Genomic DNA, 12,339 nt, shown 5'->3' with positions numbered 1-12,339 from the left:
CCGACTGACGAGAGGACTTGATTTGGGAATAAAGTTTTTTTTAATGACTACAGGCACATGTTTCAAGGCCGCCTATACGCACTCTGGAGCCTGAACAAGTGCATTCTGGGAGGTGCATTCGGACCTTCTTCTTTCTGACTGCACTGATGGAAACGCTCTGACCTTTAAGGATGTCGTTGGACTCAAAGCGGTGACCTTCCCGTCACCTTCAGGGAACAAGCGATCAAAAGTCGTGTAAGCATCGTTTGCGTAGCTGCCGGTCCTGAAGGGAAGCGGCACCAGGCCTTGTTTTTTTTTTTTTTATCTTTATGCTTTTTTAAAAGGGGACAGTTCAACTAAATGACCAAAGAAAAGCATTTTCTCACTGCATCAAGAGGCATTTAATCAGTTTACATGGAGAGAAATCGTCTTCTGCCACTGTCATTAAACTGTAATCTCTTTTTTTATTATAAATAAACGTTAATAAACAAACTAATCCACAGGACTATTTCTTTGGTAGAAAGTAGTTCCAGAGTCCAGAGCGAACCTGGAGACGTATATTTATGCATGTTGAATATTCTTAATGTAATCCTTTGTGCTCAACAAACGTCCCATTAGTCAAAGAACATAAGACGACGTGTTTCTGGGTCAAGGACTCACTTTTAATGTCGAGAGTTAACGAGGACAACGGGGACTTTTCACCCTGACTGTCAGGCGTCATAAATACCTTCCAGAGGCGCACCTGAGCTCCTGCAGGACCGGCTCCTCTCCCTGTGTGCAGCGAGTGTGTCGGGCTTGTTTACATTACTGTGTGTGTGTGTGTGTGTGTTCGTTCTCGTGCGCGTGTTCGTTCTTGTGTGTGTTCTTCTGTTTGTGTGTGTTCTCGTGTGTGTGTGTGTGTGTGTGTTCGTTCTTGTGTGTGTTCTTCTGTTTGTGTTCGTTCTCGTGCGCGTGTTCTGGTGTGTGTTTGTTCTGGTGTGTGTTTGTGTGTGTTCTCGTGTGTGTTCTCGTGTGTGTGTGTGTGTGTGTTCGTTCTCGTGTGTGTTTGTTCTGGTGTGTGTTTGTTCTGGTGTGTGTTTGTGTGTGTTCTCGTGTGTGTGTGTGTGTTCGTTCTCGTGCGCGTGTTCGTTCTTGTGTGTGTTCTTCTGTTTGTGTGTGTTCTGGTGTGTGTGTGTGTGTGTTCTCTCGTGTGTGTGTTCGTTCTTGTGTGTGTTCTTCTGTTTGTGTGTGTTCTGGTGTGTGTGTGTGTGTGTTCTCTCGTGTGTGTGTTCGTTCTCGTGCGCGTGTTCTGGTGTGCGCGTGTTCTGGTGTGTGTTTGTTCTGGTGTGTGTTTGTTCTGGTGTGTGTTTGTGTGTGTTCTCGTGTGTGTGTGTGTGTGTGTGTGTTCGTTCTCGTGCGCGTGTTCGTTCTTGTGTGTGTTCTTCTGTTTGTGTGTTCTCTTGTGTGTGTGTGTTCTCTCGTGTGTGTGTTCTGGTGTGTGTTTGTTCTGGTGTGTGTTTGTGTGTGTTCTCGTGTGTGTGTTCGTTCTCGTGCGTTTGTTCTGGTGTGTGTTTGTGTGTGTTCTTCTGTTTGTGTGTGTGTGTTCGTTCTCGTGCGCGTGTTCGTTCTTGTGTGTGTTCGTTCTCGTGCGCGTGTTCTGGTGTGTGTGTGTGTTCTCGCTTGTGTCTGTGTTGTTCTCGTGTGCGTGTTCTGGTGTGTGTTGTTGTGTGTGTGTTCTCAACATGATACTCGCAAAATGATTACAATGTTTTTATGTTTTTAATAAAGACATAAACAATATTGATATTGTGTTTGAAGGCTGAGTCTCAACATAAATCCTGATGTGAGGGCAGAGTTTTGGCACAAATACCAAAACATTTAAATATCTTGAAGAGAAAAAAATATTCATTTTTGGAAAAAGGCTTTCTGACATATTTAGAAGACTGACACCACTCTTATAAATATGAAACCGTCAGCAGCTCATTTGAGCACAAACAGCGTCTATAAAGCTCAGTTATTAACAGGTTATTAAGAAGCTGAGGCAGAAACCCCGTTAGCTTGACTGTTTGTCGTCTTCACTTATAATAAATATCTGTTCAGTGATCTTCAGAGGAGCCGTGCTGCTAACAGACATGAGCGGTGTCAAGCTTCTGGACCAGAACCAGAACAACGAGACGCTCACAACCAACTTGTTTTCAATTCTCCCGTTTTCATCAGTGCTACTGGAGATGTTCCGATACCGTTTCTTTATTTCCGTAAAAGTCGGGTTACAAGCCGCTACTTTCTTCGGTGGTTGTCCCCGTTAGCTCCCCGCTGTAGCCAGCTAGTGCTTCCGCTAGCTCTTGGTTGCTAGTGGGGAGCTAGCAGCAGCGCTAGCAGCAGCGCTAGCAGCAGCGCTAGCAGCGCGCTACAGCGGGGACACCCACCGAAGGTAGAAGCGGCTTGTAACCCGACTTTTACGGTACTTCAGATGTCCGAGTGACACCAGTGTGTCTCTGTATGTTTATTTATTTAATGTGTGTATTTGCTTTGATTAAATGGGGTATTATAAGCTGCTTAAAACTAATTCAAACATATCCTATAATCCCTCTCTAATATCTAAATGATTTATATTGCTGTGAAAACAACTTCGAACAACTGAATTTCAACCCAAAAATAAACGATTACAAAGGGCTACTTTTGAACTCATCACGATAACGTCGTACTTTACAGTCGCCCCGATACTTATTTTAAGTATTAGAAAGAAAACATCTACGTTAGCGTCGACTCCACAGATTTGTTGTTTACAATGTCGGTGTCTCTTGATTCTGGTCTCGGAACAACTCCGGTTTCAAGAAGTTCACTTTTTATTTATTTCAAAGGAACTTCAGGAGATTCTGAGGGAACTCTGGTTCTGCCGATGACTTCAACAAACCAAGCGATCCAGTCTGTGTGGGCCTAAAGCTTCATGCCTTGAACGTTCGTTCTCAGGTTCACCATCTGCTTCTCCTGTCGGACTTTCTCTTCCTTGAACGCCATCTTGTTGGCTTTCTTCTCCACTCGCCGCTCCTGGTCGACACACAGAGGACAGAGTTTAAACACAAATACTTTCATGACTCTCCTCCCTGGCCGGCCTTTTTTTTATCGTGAATAGATTAGCTGCAATGCTGGCGACGCCCTACATTTGAATGCAGCTCGACTGACCGGCCTCTGGTGTCATTAACACTCTGACTATTTTGCTTCAGGATAAGACTCGTTAATCTAGATTTCTGTGGGTTGCTGCTGAACAGACTGGACATAGTCGCTGTGACGACACACATGTTCGTGGACGGATGTTTTGAAGCCTTGAGGTTTTGCATCGAGCCCTAGAGACACCGTACACGGCGAGCTGTCAATCACCTTGTAGCCCCGCCCCTAAATCGTCCCCTGCTTTATGGTCTGTTTGACTCTAAATGACCATAATTTACTAAATGAACATCATGCTGTATTGAAGAAAACTTGAAACTAGAGATTGAGACATAAACTCATGTTTACTGAGGGAATACATCAAGAGAAGTAGAGTCATTTATATAGACTTCTATACAACCAGAGGAGTCGCCCCCTGGTGGGCAGGAGAGAGAATGCAGCTTTAACACATGAAGCATAGACTTCTATACAACCAGAGGAGTCGCCCCCTGGTGGGCAGGAGAGAGAATGCAGCTTTAACACATGAAGCATAGACTTCTATACAACCAGAGGAGTCGCCCCCTGGTGGGCAGGAGAGAGAATGCAGCTTTAACACATGAAGCATAGACTTCTATACAACCAGAGGAGTCGCCCCCTGGTGGGCAGGAGAGAGAATGCAGCTTTAACACATGAAGCATAGACTTCTATACAACCAGAGGAGTCGCCCCCTGGTGGGCAGGAGAGAGAATGCAGCTTTAACACATGAAGCATAGACTTCTATACAACCAGAAGAGTCGCCCCCTGGTGGGCAGGAGAGAGAATTGGCTTCAGTTTTTAGAACTGGAGGTTGCCGCCTGTTTAATAGTTTTTGGACATGGAGGGAGAAGAGATATAAAGCTTTGACGCACAAAATACCTCAATGAATTATTAGTTTTAAGTCTTTTCAGAGACGCCTGCTGTCAGACTGTTAGCCGTGAGAAGGATCCCAGGAGGAGTGACTCCTCTTCCTCACCTTGCGTTCTCCCTTGATGGCTTGTTTCCTCTCCTTCCTCGCCTCCTTGCTCTCCTCCTTGTCGCGGGGCTGCGTGGAGACGCGCGGCAGGTCCGAGTCGTTGATCATCGTCATGCGCTCCACCTGCTTGGCGGTGAGGCCTTTGGCCGGGAGGACGTCCAGAGGGATGCCCGTCTTCTGGGACACCCGGATCGGCTTCGCCTGAGGACGGAGGAAGACACAGAGCGGGTAAACAAGTAAAGACGCTCCTCATCGCCTACGAGGACGGAGGAAGACACAGAGCGGGTAAACAAGTAAACAAGTAAAGACGCTCCTCATCGCCTACGAGGACGGAGGAAGACACAGAGCGGGTAAACAAGTAAACAAGTAAAGACGCTCCTCATCGCCTACGAGGACGGAGGAAGACACAGAGCGGGTAAACAAGTAAAGACGCTCCTCATCGCCTACGAGGACGGAGGAAGACACAGAGCGGGGGTCGGCCACACGGTTAGCCAGTAAACCAACACTACTTGCTGTGTGAAGTAACGTCGAGCAGAGGTGTGTGTCTTTTAGTGCGTGTGTGTGCATGTGTGTCTTTTAGTATGTGTGTGTCTTGGTGTGTGTCTTTTAGTGCGTGTGTCTGCATGTGTGTCTTTTTGTCTGCGTGTGTGTCTTTTAGTGTGTGTCTGCGTGTGTGTGTCTTTTAGTGTGTGTGTGTGTGTCTTTTAGTGTGTGTGTGTGTGTGTGTCTTTTAGTGTGCGTCTTTTAGTGCGTGTGTCTGCCTGTGTGTCTTAATGCGAGTGTGTGTGTGTCTGCTTTTTAGTGCATGTGTGTCTTTTTAATGCGTGTGTGTCTTTTAGTGTGTGTGTGTCTTTTTAATGCGTGTGTCTTTTTAATGCGTGTGTGTCTTAGTGTGTATGCGCCTTTTAGTGCATGTGTCTGCGTGTGTGTGTTTTTAGTGTGTGTGTGTGTCTGTGTGTGTGTCTGCGTGTGTGTCTTTTTAATGCTTGTGTGTCTTTTAGTGCGTGTGTCTGCTTTTTAGTGCATGTGTCTTTTAGTGTGTGTGTCTTTTAGTGTGTTTATCTTTTAGTGCCTGTGTCTGCGTGTCTTTTAGTGCATGTGTGTCTTTTTAATGCGTGAGTGTGTCTTAGTGCGTGTGTGTCTTTTAGTGCATGTGTCTTTTTAGAGTGTGTATGCGCCTTTAAGTGCATGTGTCTGCGTGTGTGTCTGTCTTTTAGTGTGTGTGTGTGCGTCTTTTAGTGCGTGTGTCTGCGTGTGTGTCTTAATGCGAGTGTGTGTGTCTGCTTTTTAGTGCATGTGTGTCTTTTTAATGCGTGTGTGTCTTTTAGTGTGTGTCTTTTAGTGTGTGTGTCTTTTTAATGCGTGTGTGTCTTAGTGTGTATGTGCCTTTTAGTGCATGTGTCTGCGTGTGTGTTTTTAGTGTGTGTGTGTGTCTGCGTGTGTGTTTTTAATGCGTGTGTGTCTTTTTAATGCTTGTGTGTGTCTTTTAGTGCGTGTGTCTGCTTTTTAGTGCATGTGTCTTTTAGTGCATGTGTCTTTTAGTGCCTGTGTCTGCGTGTCTTTTAGTGCATGTGTGTCTTTTTAATGCGTGAGTGTATCTTAGTGCGTGTGTGTCTTTTAGTGCATGTGTCTCTTTAGAGTGTGTATGCGCCTTTTAGTGCATGTGTCTGCGTGTGTGTCTGTCTTTTAGTGTGTGTGTGCGTCTTTTAGTGTGTGTGTGTGTGTGTCTGTCTTTTAGTGTGTGCGTGTCTGTCTTTTAGTGCGTGTGTGTGTGCGTGCATGTCTTTTTAGTGTGCGTGTGTCTTTTAGTGTGTGTGTGTGTCTTTTAGTGCGTGTATGTCTTTTTAGTGTGTGTGTATCTTTTAGTGTGTGTGTATCTTTTAGTGTGTGTGTATCTTTTAGTGCGTGCATGTCTTTTTAGTGCGTGTGTGTGTATCTTTTAGTGTGTGTGCGTGTCTTTTAGTGTGTGTGTGTGTGCGTGTGTCTTTAAGTGTGTACACACACGTGTGTCTTAGTGTGTTGTAGTTTTTGACCTGCAAACTTTTCTTTTTAAATGTACATTACATTGTTGTTAGTTCTGCGCCTCTCTGTGGACGACGTCACATCCTTTAACTCAAGAGAAGGTCCAGTCTGCCTCATAACGGTAAACAAAGATCACAAGAGAAAGTATTTTCATACCTTTTGTGGTTCTTGAATGATTTTGGGTCTGTTGTATATGTTGGAATATGTACCTGGAGAGAGAAACAAACACCATGCAGTCAAAGACAGAGCAACACACGACCTGCTTTAAGTCGCTCCGACCTGAAAGATTCAAGTTTTTATTTTATTTGTTGACTCGTTCCTCCACCCCCTCCCCAAAAAACTAATATACAAATCAAATGTGTAAAACCCGAGTAGCTGAAGACAATCATTATATTTCACTCCACTCAAGAGCATTCATGGTATTTCATGTTTCGGGTTTCACTGCTGCAGAAGTCAACCATTGACCAAATACACTGACGTGAACTTTAACCTTCGGCTCCAATGAAAACCCTTGAAGCCAACAGATGAGCGTCTCAATGAAGCTGAACTACGGTGTTTGATCCTGACGCATTAAAGAAGACGACGCGTTGAGGCTCTTTCACGGTTCTGGGATCGTCTCTGAAGGAGCGTCCTTTAAAAAGATCTGCAGTTCTCAGACGGCGGTCTTTTACGTCACATTAGCCGTTGCAAAAATGGAATACTCTGACATTTTAGAGGGTATTTAATTAAAATTCAAAGGGGTCCAGTTAAACTATTGGTGACCTATATTTTAGGACAGATGCTTCTTTTCTGTCTCCCAGAGTCAGACGACCATTGAAGTTTGACCTTAGTAAGATGGGCCCCTTTTTGTTGACTGTTAATGACTAATTCTTTAGAAGACTAGTGTTTTTCATGCTGAATGGCTTGTTAAGAAACATGTGAACACATCTCTGAAACAACACGAGAACTTCTGTGCAACTCTGTTGATTAAATTAGTGGATAAAACCGTTTTAACGTCAGTCGACCAAGAATTTGTTTGGTCGAGGACCGACCGAGATCTTAGTTTAGTCTTTTGTCCGGTAGCTCGGATGTGCTGTGCTTAGCTTAGCTTAGCTTAGCACAATCACTGGGAGCAGAAGGGAACCTGTGCGTCTCGCTGCATCAACTTTGCCTTCAAACTAATAGAAATAAAAGGTAAAATTAAAACTGAGCCATCATTAAATTACTTATGTTGGATTTTAATTGTTATTCTCTGTAGATCCAACTGTAAATATTCAACACACCCATTTGTAGATATCCACGCTCCCTTTTTATTGCACTCGGTTTCATGTTTATCGTTAAATGTTTTGCACCGGGACAATTTCCTTGCATGTGTAAACTTACGTGACAATAAATGGTTCTGATTCTGATGAACCAAGAAAAGTCTTTAAAGAGAATTTCCCGCTTCGTGTTTCTTCTGCTGACGAAAGAAGTGGAAGTAAAAAAGGAACTTAAACTCACTGACGATGGTTTCACAGTCCCACTTCTCTTCCGGACCCTTGATAACGATTCTCTCCATCTCCTCGTCCTCATCGTCGTCGTCTTCATCTTCCTCCTTCACGGCAGGAAGTTCCTTTGGACCCAAGTCATCGGGCCTCAAGTATCTAAACCGCACACAAGACGCGTTTTAATGCTTTAAAAACACACAACCTCCTCATCACAATGAAAGACTGAATCAATAATAAAAAAGCGGCGCTCACTCTTTCCCTTTCTGGACGAAGTAGTCTTTGATGACTTCCTCCAGCCGCGCGCTGTCCGGCTGGATGAAGCCCTCCAGCTCCGCGTTGTCCAGAGCGCCGATCTCGTCGTCGTCGAACTGTTCGTAGAACTGAAAGGAGGCGGAGTCGCATCAAAAGACCAGAACGGAGACGGAGAAGAACGTTGTGGAAGTTTGTCGTTTAGTCTCCGGGTTTTATTATATTATCATCATGCAAAAGCACTTTGAGATGCTGGAGCATGAGACGTGTCACACAAATACGAACTTAACTGTTTAATATTTCATCTGTAAGGTTGATTTTGCACCTCAGAGAACTATAAATATATATATATATATTTTTTTTTGTATTTAAATATTATCTTAATCATATAATCCAGTATGGTAAATATTTTAGTTCATATATCGTGAAACACAAATTGCGTCACCAAAATTCATAATAACTTGAAACAACTTCAAGGTCTCTATAATTTGAAGATTTAGTTTTTACGTCACACTTTACCACCGAGAGCAATGTGGTCAAAAAAAATGTGTATCTATGGAAATATTTATATTATTTCCTCTTTGATTTCACTTTAAGCTGTTCTGGTCATTTTAAAATGAATAATGTAATAAATAAAAAATGTATAAAGTAAGTTACTACGGTATTAATATTAATACAGAGTACTGTTATCAGGTACCGTAAAAGTCGGGTTATACGCCGCTACCGCTTTCGGTCAGTGTCCCCATTTGCACCCCGCTGTAGCTAGCTGGCGCGCATGCTAGTTCCGCGCTAACTTCCGCTAACTTCCGCTAGCTCCCCGACAACCACCAAAGGGTGGGACCAGCCCCGGCTCGACACCCGACTTGGGCAGAGGGGACGCGGACAGGAGCAGCAGCAGCGGGGAGCTAGCAGCAGTAGCAGCAGCAGCGGGGAGCTAGCAGCAGCGGGGAGCTAGCAGCAGCGCTAGCTAGCACTGCTCCTAGCTTGCTACAGCGGGACACTGACCGGAGGTAGGAGCGGCTTATAACCCGACTTTTACGGTACATAATACACACAGGAGTATATATAAAAACAGGCTACTTATTTCGTGAACAGGTATCGGAAAACTAACTAAAGCCGTCAGACAAATGTAGTGAAGTGAGAAGTATAAAGTTGCATAAAGTAGAAATACTCGACTAAAGAACAAGTATCCTGAGTAAATGTGCTTGTGACGTTCACCTTTTCGAAGCGGTCGTCCAGCAGGGTGAGCTGCTCGTTCCTCCTCATCACCGACGACGTCATGGAGTACTCGGTGAAGCGGCTCCTCGTCTCCTCGTCCATGAACAGGAACTCTCGAGCGCGGGCGTCTGCGTCGCCCGAAAGCCCGCCATCAGAGCCGAAGTCCCGCTCCTCGTCCGTGTCCTCCCACTCGTCGTCATCGTCATCGTCATCTTCGTCGCAGTCACCTCTGCCACACACACACAGGACATCAGTTCACTTTAACCCCTTTTTAAAAAGCAGGTTTAAAGAAATAAAAGACGTATATATGTTTGGTTTCTTACTTGGCGCCCGCTGCTCCACTCGCCGTGTTCGCCTTGACGATGAAGTCGTCGTCCAGGAGGTTGTCGGGGTCGTCGAAGTCGAAGTCTTCGTCCAGAGCCGCCACGATGTCGGGGTCCATGTCGAGCCGCGGGCCTGAAGGGAGACGCACAAACCGGTGAAACGCCGCCATGAAGCTGCGAGGACGTCCGGATTTAAATCACAAGAATTGAGCCGAGTTATTTGTATTTTCATGAAAGGAAATGCAGAAAAGTCGAGAAAGGGTAATAGAGATGAAAAGAAAAAACAGTTTAACTTCAAATACATCAAAATATCAGTGTTTTAGCCTCAGAAGTACATGATCTCTGCTCTTTAATTCATTTGATTGAAAGTCATTTCAAGATTGAAAGATCTCAACAAATAATCACACAAAAGCACTAATGTTGAATCTTGTGTGTACCAGACAAATAGTTACAAGTATGGAAATAAATCATTCAGCATGAAAAAGAAATAAAACGCCTAATCGACTAAAGAAATCACTCGATTGAGACCAAAACGATCAAATAGGCGATTTAACAACTAAGAGGTGGCGGCTGTAATTTGTAGATTAAAATCTTCCCTGAATCAGGAAAGAGTGACATCAGGATCTAAAATAATCTCTTGAACCAAACTAATTACTACACGTATTGCTATAAATCCTGTATAAACAATACTTTAAGTATTTCTAGATATACAGAAATTAAAGAAGAGCTTGTTCCCTAAATTCTTAAGCAGATAATTTATCACTTTTACTACGTTTCTACGTCTGGAAGATCAGTGTTGTTGCAGTTCCCTCTGAACACCAGCAGAGGGCGATAACGCCCATTAAGTATTTAAAGGGAGACGTTTGTATTTTTCAACATGGACCTTATTTTCTAGTGTTTTTGGGACTAACAACCCTTTTTTTTTTTTAAAACAATATCAGTTTGATTGACAGCGCGATAGACAGCAGACGCTCACGGGCTGCAGGGTCATTTATTTGGGAAAGCTTTCCTTTTAATGCCATTTCAAGCCGATGGAGTTTACCTGAGATAGGAGCAGCTTTGTTCAGGAGTCCCACCTCCTCTTCAAACTCTGAGGCGAACAACGAGGACGGCAGGTTGATGACGGTGGGCTGTACCTTCAGACGAAACAGGAAGTAATCTTTTTGTTTGTTGAGCTTTTATGTGAATGTGTACGATGGACTTCCAGGGCTGGAGTGTGGCTCACGTCTGATGCGCTGCATTTAGAAAAAGCTCTTTAAGAAAGCGTTAAATTGCATTATTTTGAGGTCCACTTCGCTCGTAGCAAAACTGCTTTCCAACAAAATAACGGAAGTTCACAAAAACTACAAACCTGGCATCTGAATGTGAAACGCTAGAGCTTTTCTAAATTCCTCAAAAGCCATTTTTAAACTCCATAACTCCTCCAGGATTTTCCCAAAACAACGAGTCGACTTACAGGACCGGCTTTGCCGCCCTCCTCCTCCTCGTCATCCTCGTCTTCGTCGCGGGGATGAACCGCTCGCCCGTCGGCGTGCACCGCTCGCCCGGCGCCGTGTGCCGGCGCGGACGCCACCAGCTCGTTTGTGGCGACGCCCTCCTTCAGGTGCTGCAGGTAGTCGTAGTCGTCGTCGAAGAAAACGCCGAACTCCCTCTGCTCCTCGCGCCGCTTCTCCGTGTCCCCCTGAGACACGAGACGGAGAAACGCTGAACAGCTCAAACACGTTCTGCATATTTATTCTGCATAAAAGTAGCATGACATTTATTTTTAAAAACTACCTTGGGAGCAGCCAGGAGGACGTGCTGGGGAGCTTTCTCATCGGCAGCCAGCGGGTCCCTCTGACTCCTGTGGACGAGGTGAAAGGTCACGGCCTTCTTCTTTTCGATGAACGACTTCTTCTTTCGATGAGGCTGGAAGAGACAAACGCAGCGGTGAAAGGCGGTGATGATGGATGATAAACATAACAGACCCCCTCAATCTCACTGGACAGCACGTGTACGAGCTCGTTGGAGGGTTACGCTGTACATGAGTGGGAGACAGCTTGTCTTGCTCGCGTGTCCAGTACACATGTTGCTGTGCGGCGCCTCAGCACAACGGACAGCTTGCTATATGAAGTTTATTAACGTTATACGACTACTTCCAGACGACTGCCTGCATTCATCGCCACTTGTTTTTGAGGTTTGAATGAAGTGTGTTTTACTATTTGACCACATGAATAGACAGTTGTTGTTGCAGACACACCTGCTGGAGATCTGCAGCATATCAGAGATCTATATCACAGATCAGTGCATTTTTATGGTTATAGAATATATGCACCGATGTGATTATGAGTTCAACAATCATTGACATTTATAAGGAGGTTTAACACAATCAAACAATGCACACCTACTCTTCCCTAACTTTATACTTCTGATCTGATATAACGTCACATGTCTTTTTGCAACCCCAACAAGATAGTTACTGTTAAGCTGTGTGTATTTTGGATTTCCACCTTATAGTAATTACTTTGTCTTCATCTACCACGAGCCGAATGGACAATACACATGTTGAATAATAGAAAAGAAAGCCACCGAACAATACAAATGCACATTTAGTTAACGAGGTTGTTTTTCATGTGTTTATTCTTCATGCACATCAGTGAAGTTAGCCACTGTTAGCTATAAAGGTTAGCTTAGGTTAAATAAGTCCGTTTACCATGTTGTAAATGAATGTCTGCCGCTTCTCTTCGACTAGTCGGGTTTAAAGATGGCCAAACCTCAAACGACAGGTGGCAGTTAATAACAAATAACCGTTTAAATCCAGAAACTGTAGTTGTTGTTGTTAATCCACGCTGGTTTCTCCTTCACCATGCTGCCGCTACCATCGCTGGGAAGAACCATTTCCGGGAACACCGGGGGGGATAAAAACTATATTAATGTGATTTAATATTGAGAGCTCACGGAATTAGTT

General features: G+C 44.3%; 1 protein-coding gene across 1 annotated transcript; it reads right to left on the bottom strand.

Moving 5' to 3' along the window:
• Window positions 1–2,316: 2,316 nt before the first annotated feature.
• On the bottom strand, window positions 2,317–12,225 carry ltv1 (LTV1 ribosome biogenesis factor). The gene is made up of 11 exons (XM_079220073.1): window positions 12,085–12,225; window positions 11,169–11,300; window positions 10,849–11,073; window positions 10,435–10,528; window positions 9,393–9,525; window positions 9,070–9,298; window positions 7,855–7,982; window positions 7,616–7,758; window positions 6,293–6,345; window positions 4,115–4,315; window positions 2,317–3,006 (listed from the first exon to the last, which is right to left on the bottom strand). Exons 1-11 carry the CDS (start codon window positions 12,085–12,087, stop codon window positions 2,896–2,898), a joined length of 1,452 nt encoding a protein of 483 aa, XP_079076199.1. The 5' UTR covers window positions 12,088–12,225; the 3' UTR covers window positions 2,317–2,895.
• Between the last annotated feature and the right edge of the window lie 114 nt (window positions 12,226–12,339).

The sequence above is a fragment of the Taurulus bubalis genome, assembly GCF_910589615.1.
Source record: "Taurulus bubalis genome assembly, chromosome: 6".
Lineage (NCBI taxonomy): Eukaryota > Metazoa > Chordata > Actinopteri > Perciformes > Cottidae > Taurulus > Taurulus bubalis.
The sequence above is the reverse complement of the archived record's forward strand: the minus strand, read 5'-3'. Positions and strand labels throughout refer to the sequence as shown.

Bases quoted from the DNA above. Each gene is read 5' to 3' on its own strand.
- ltv1 (XM_079220073.1), bottom strand. The intron at 7,983-9,069 runs GTGAACGTCACA...GCCTCCTTTCAG, and splicing joins TGGACGACCGCTTCGAAAAG to TTCTACGAACAGTTCGACGA. The intron at 7,759-7,854 runs GTGAGCGCCGCT...TGTGCGGTTTAG, and splicing joins TTCGTCCAGAAAGGGAAAGA to ATACTTGAGGCCCGATGACT.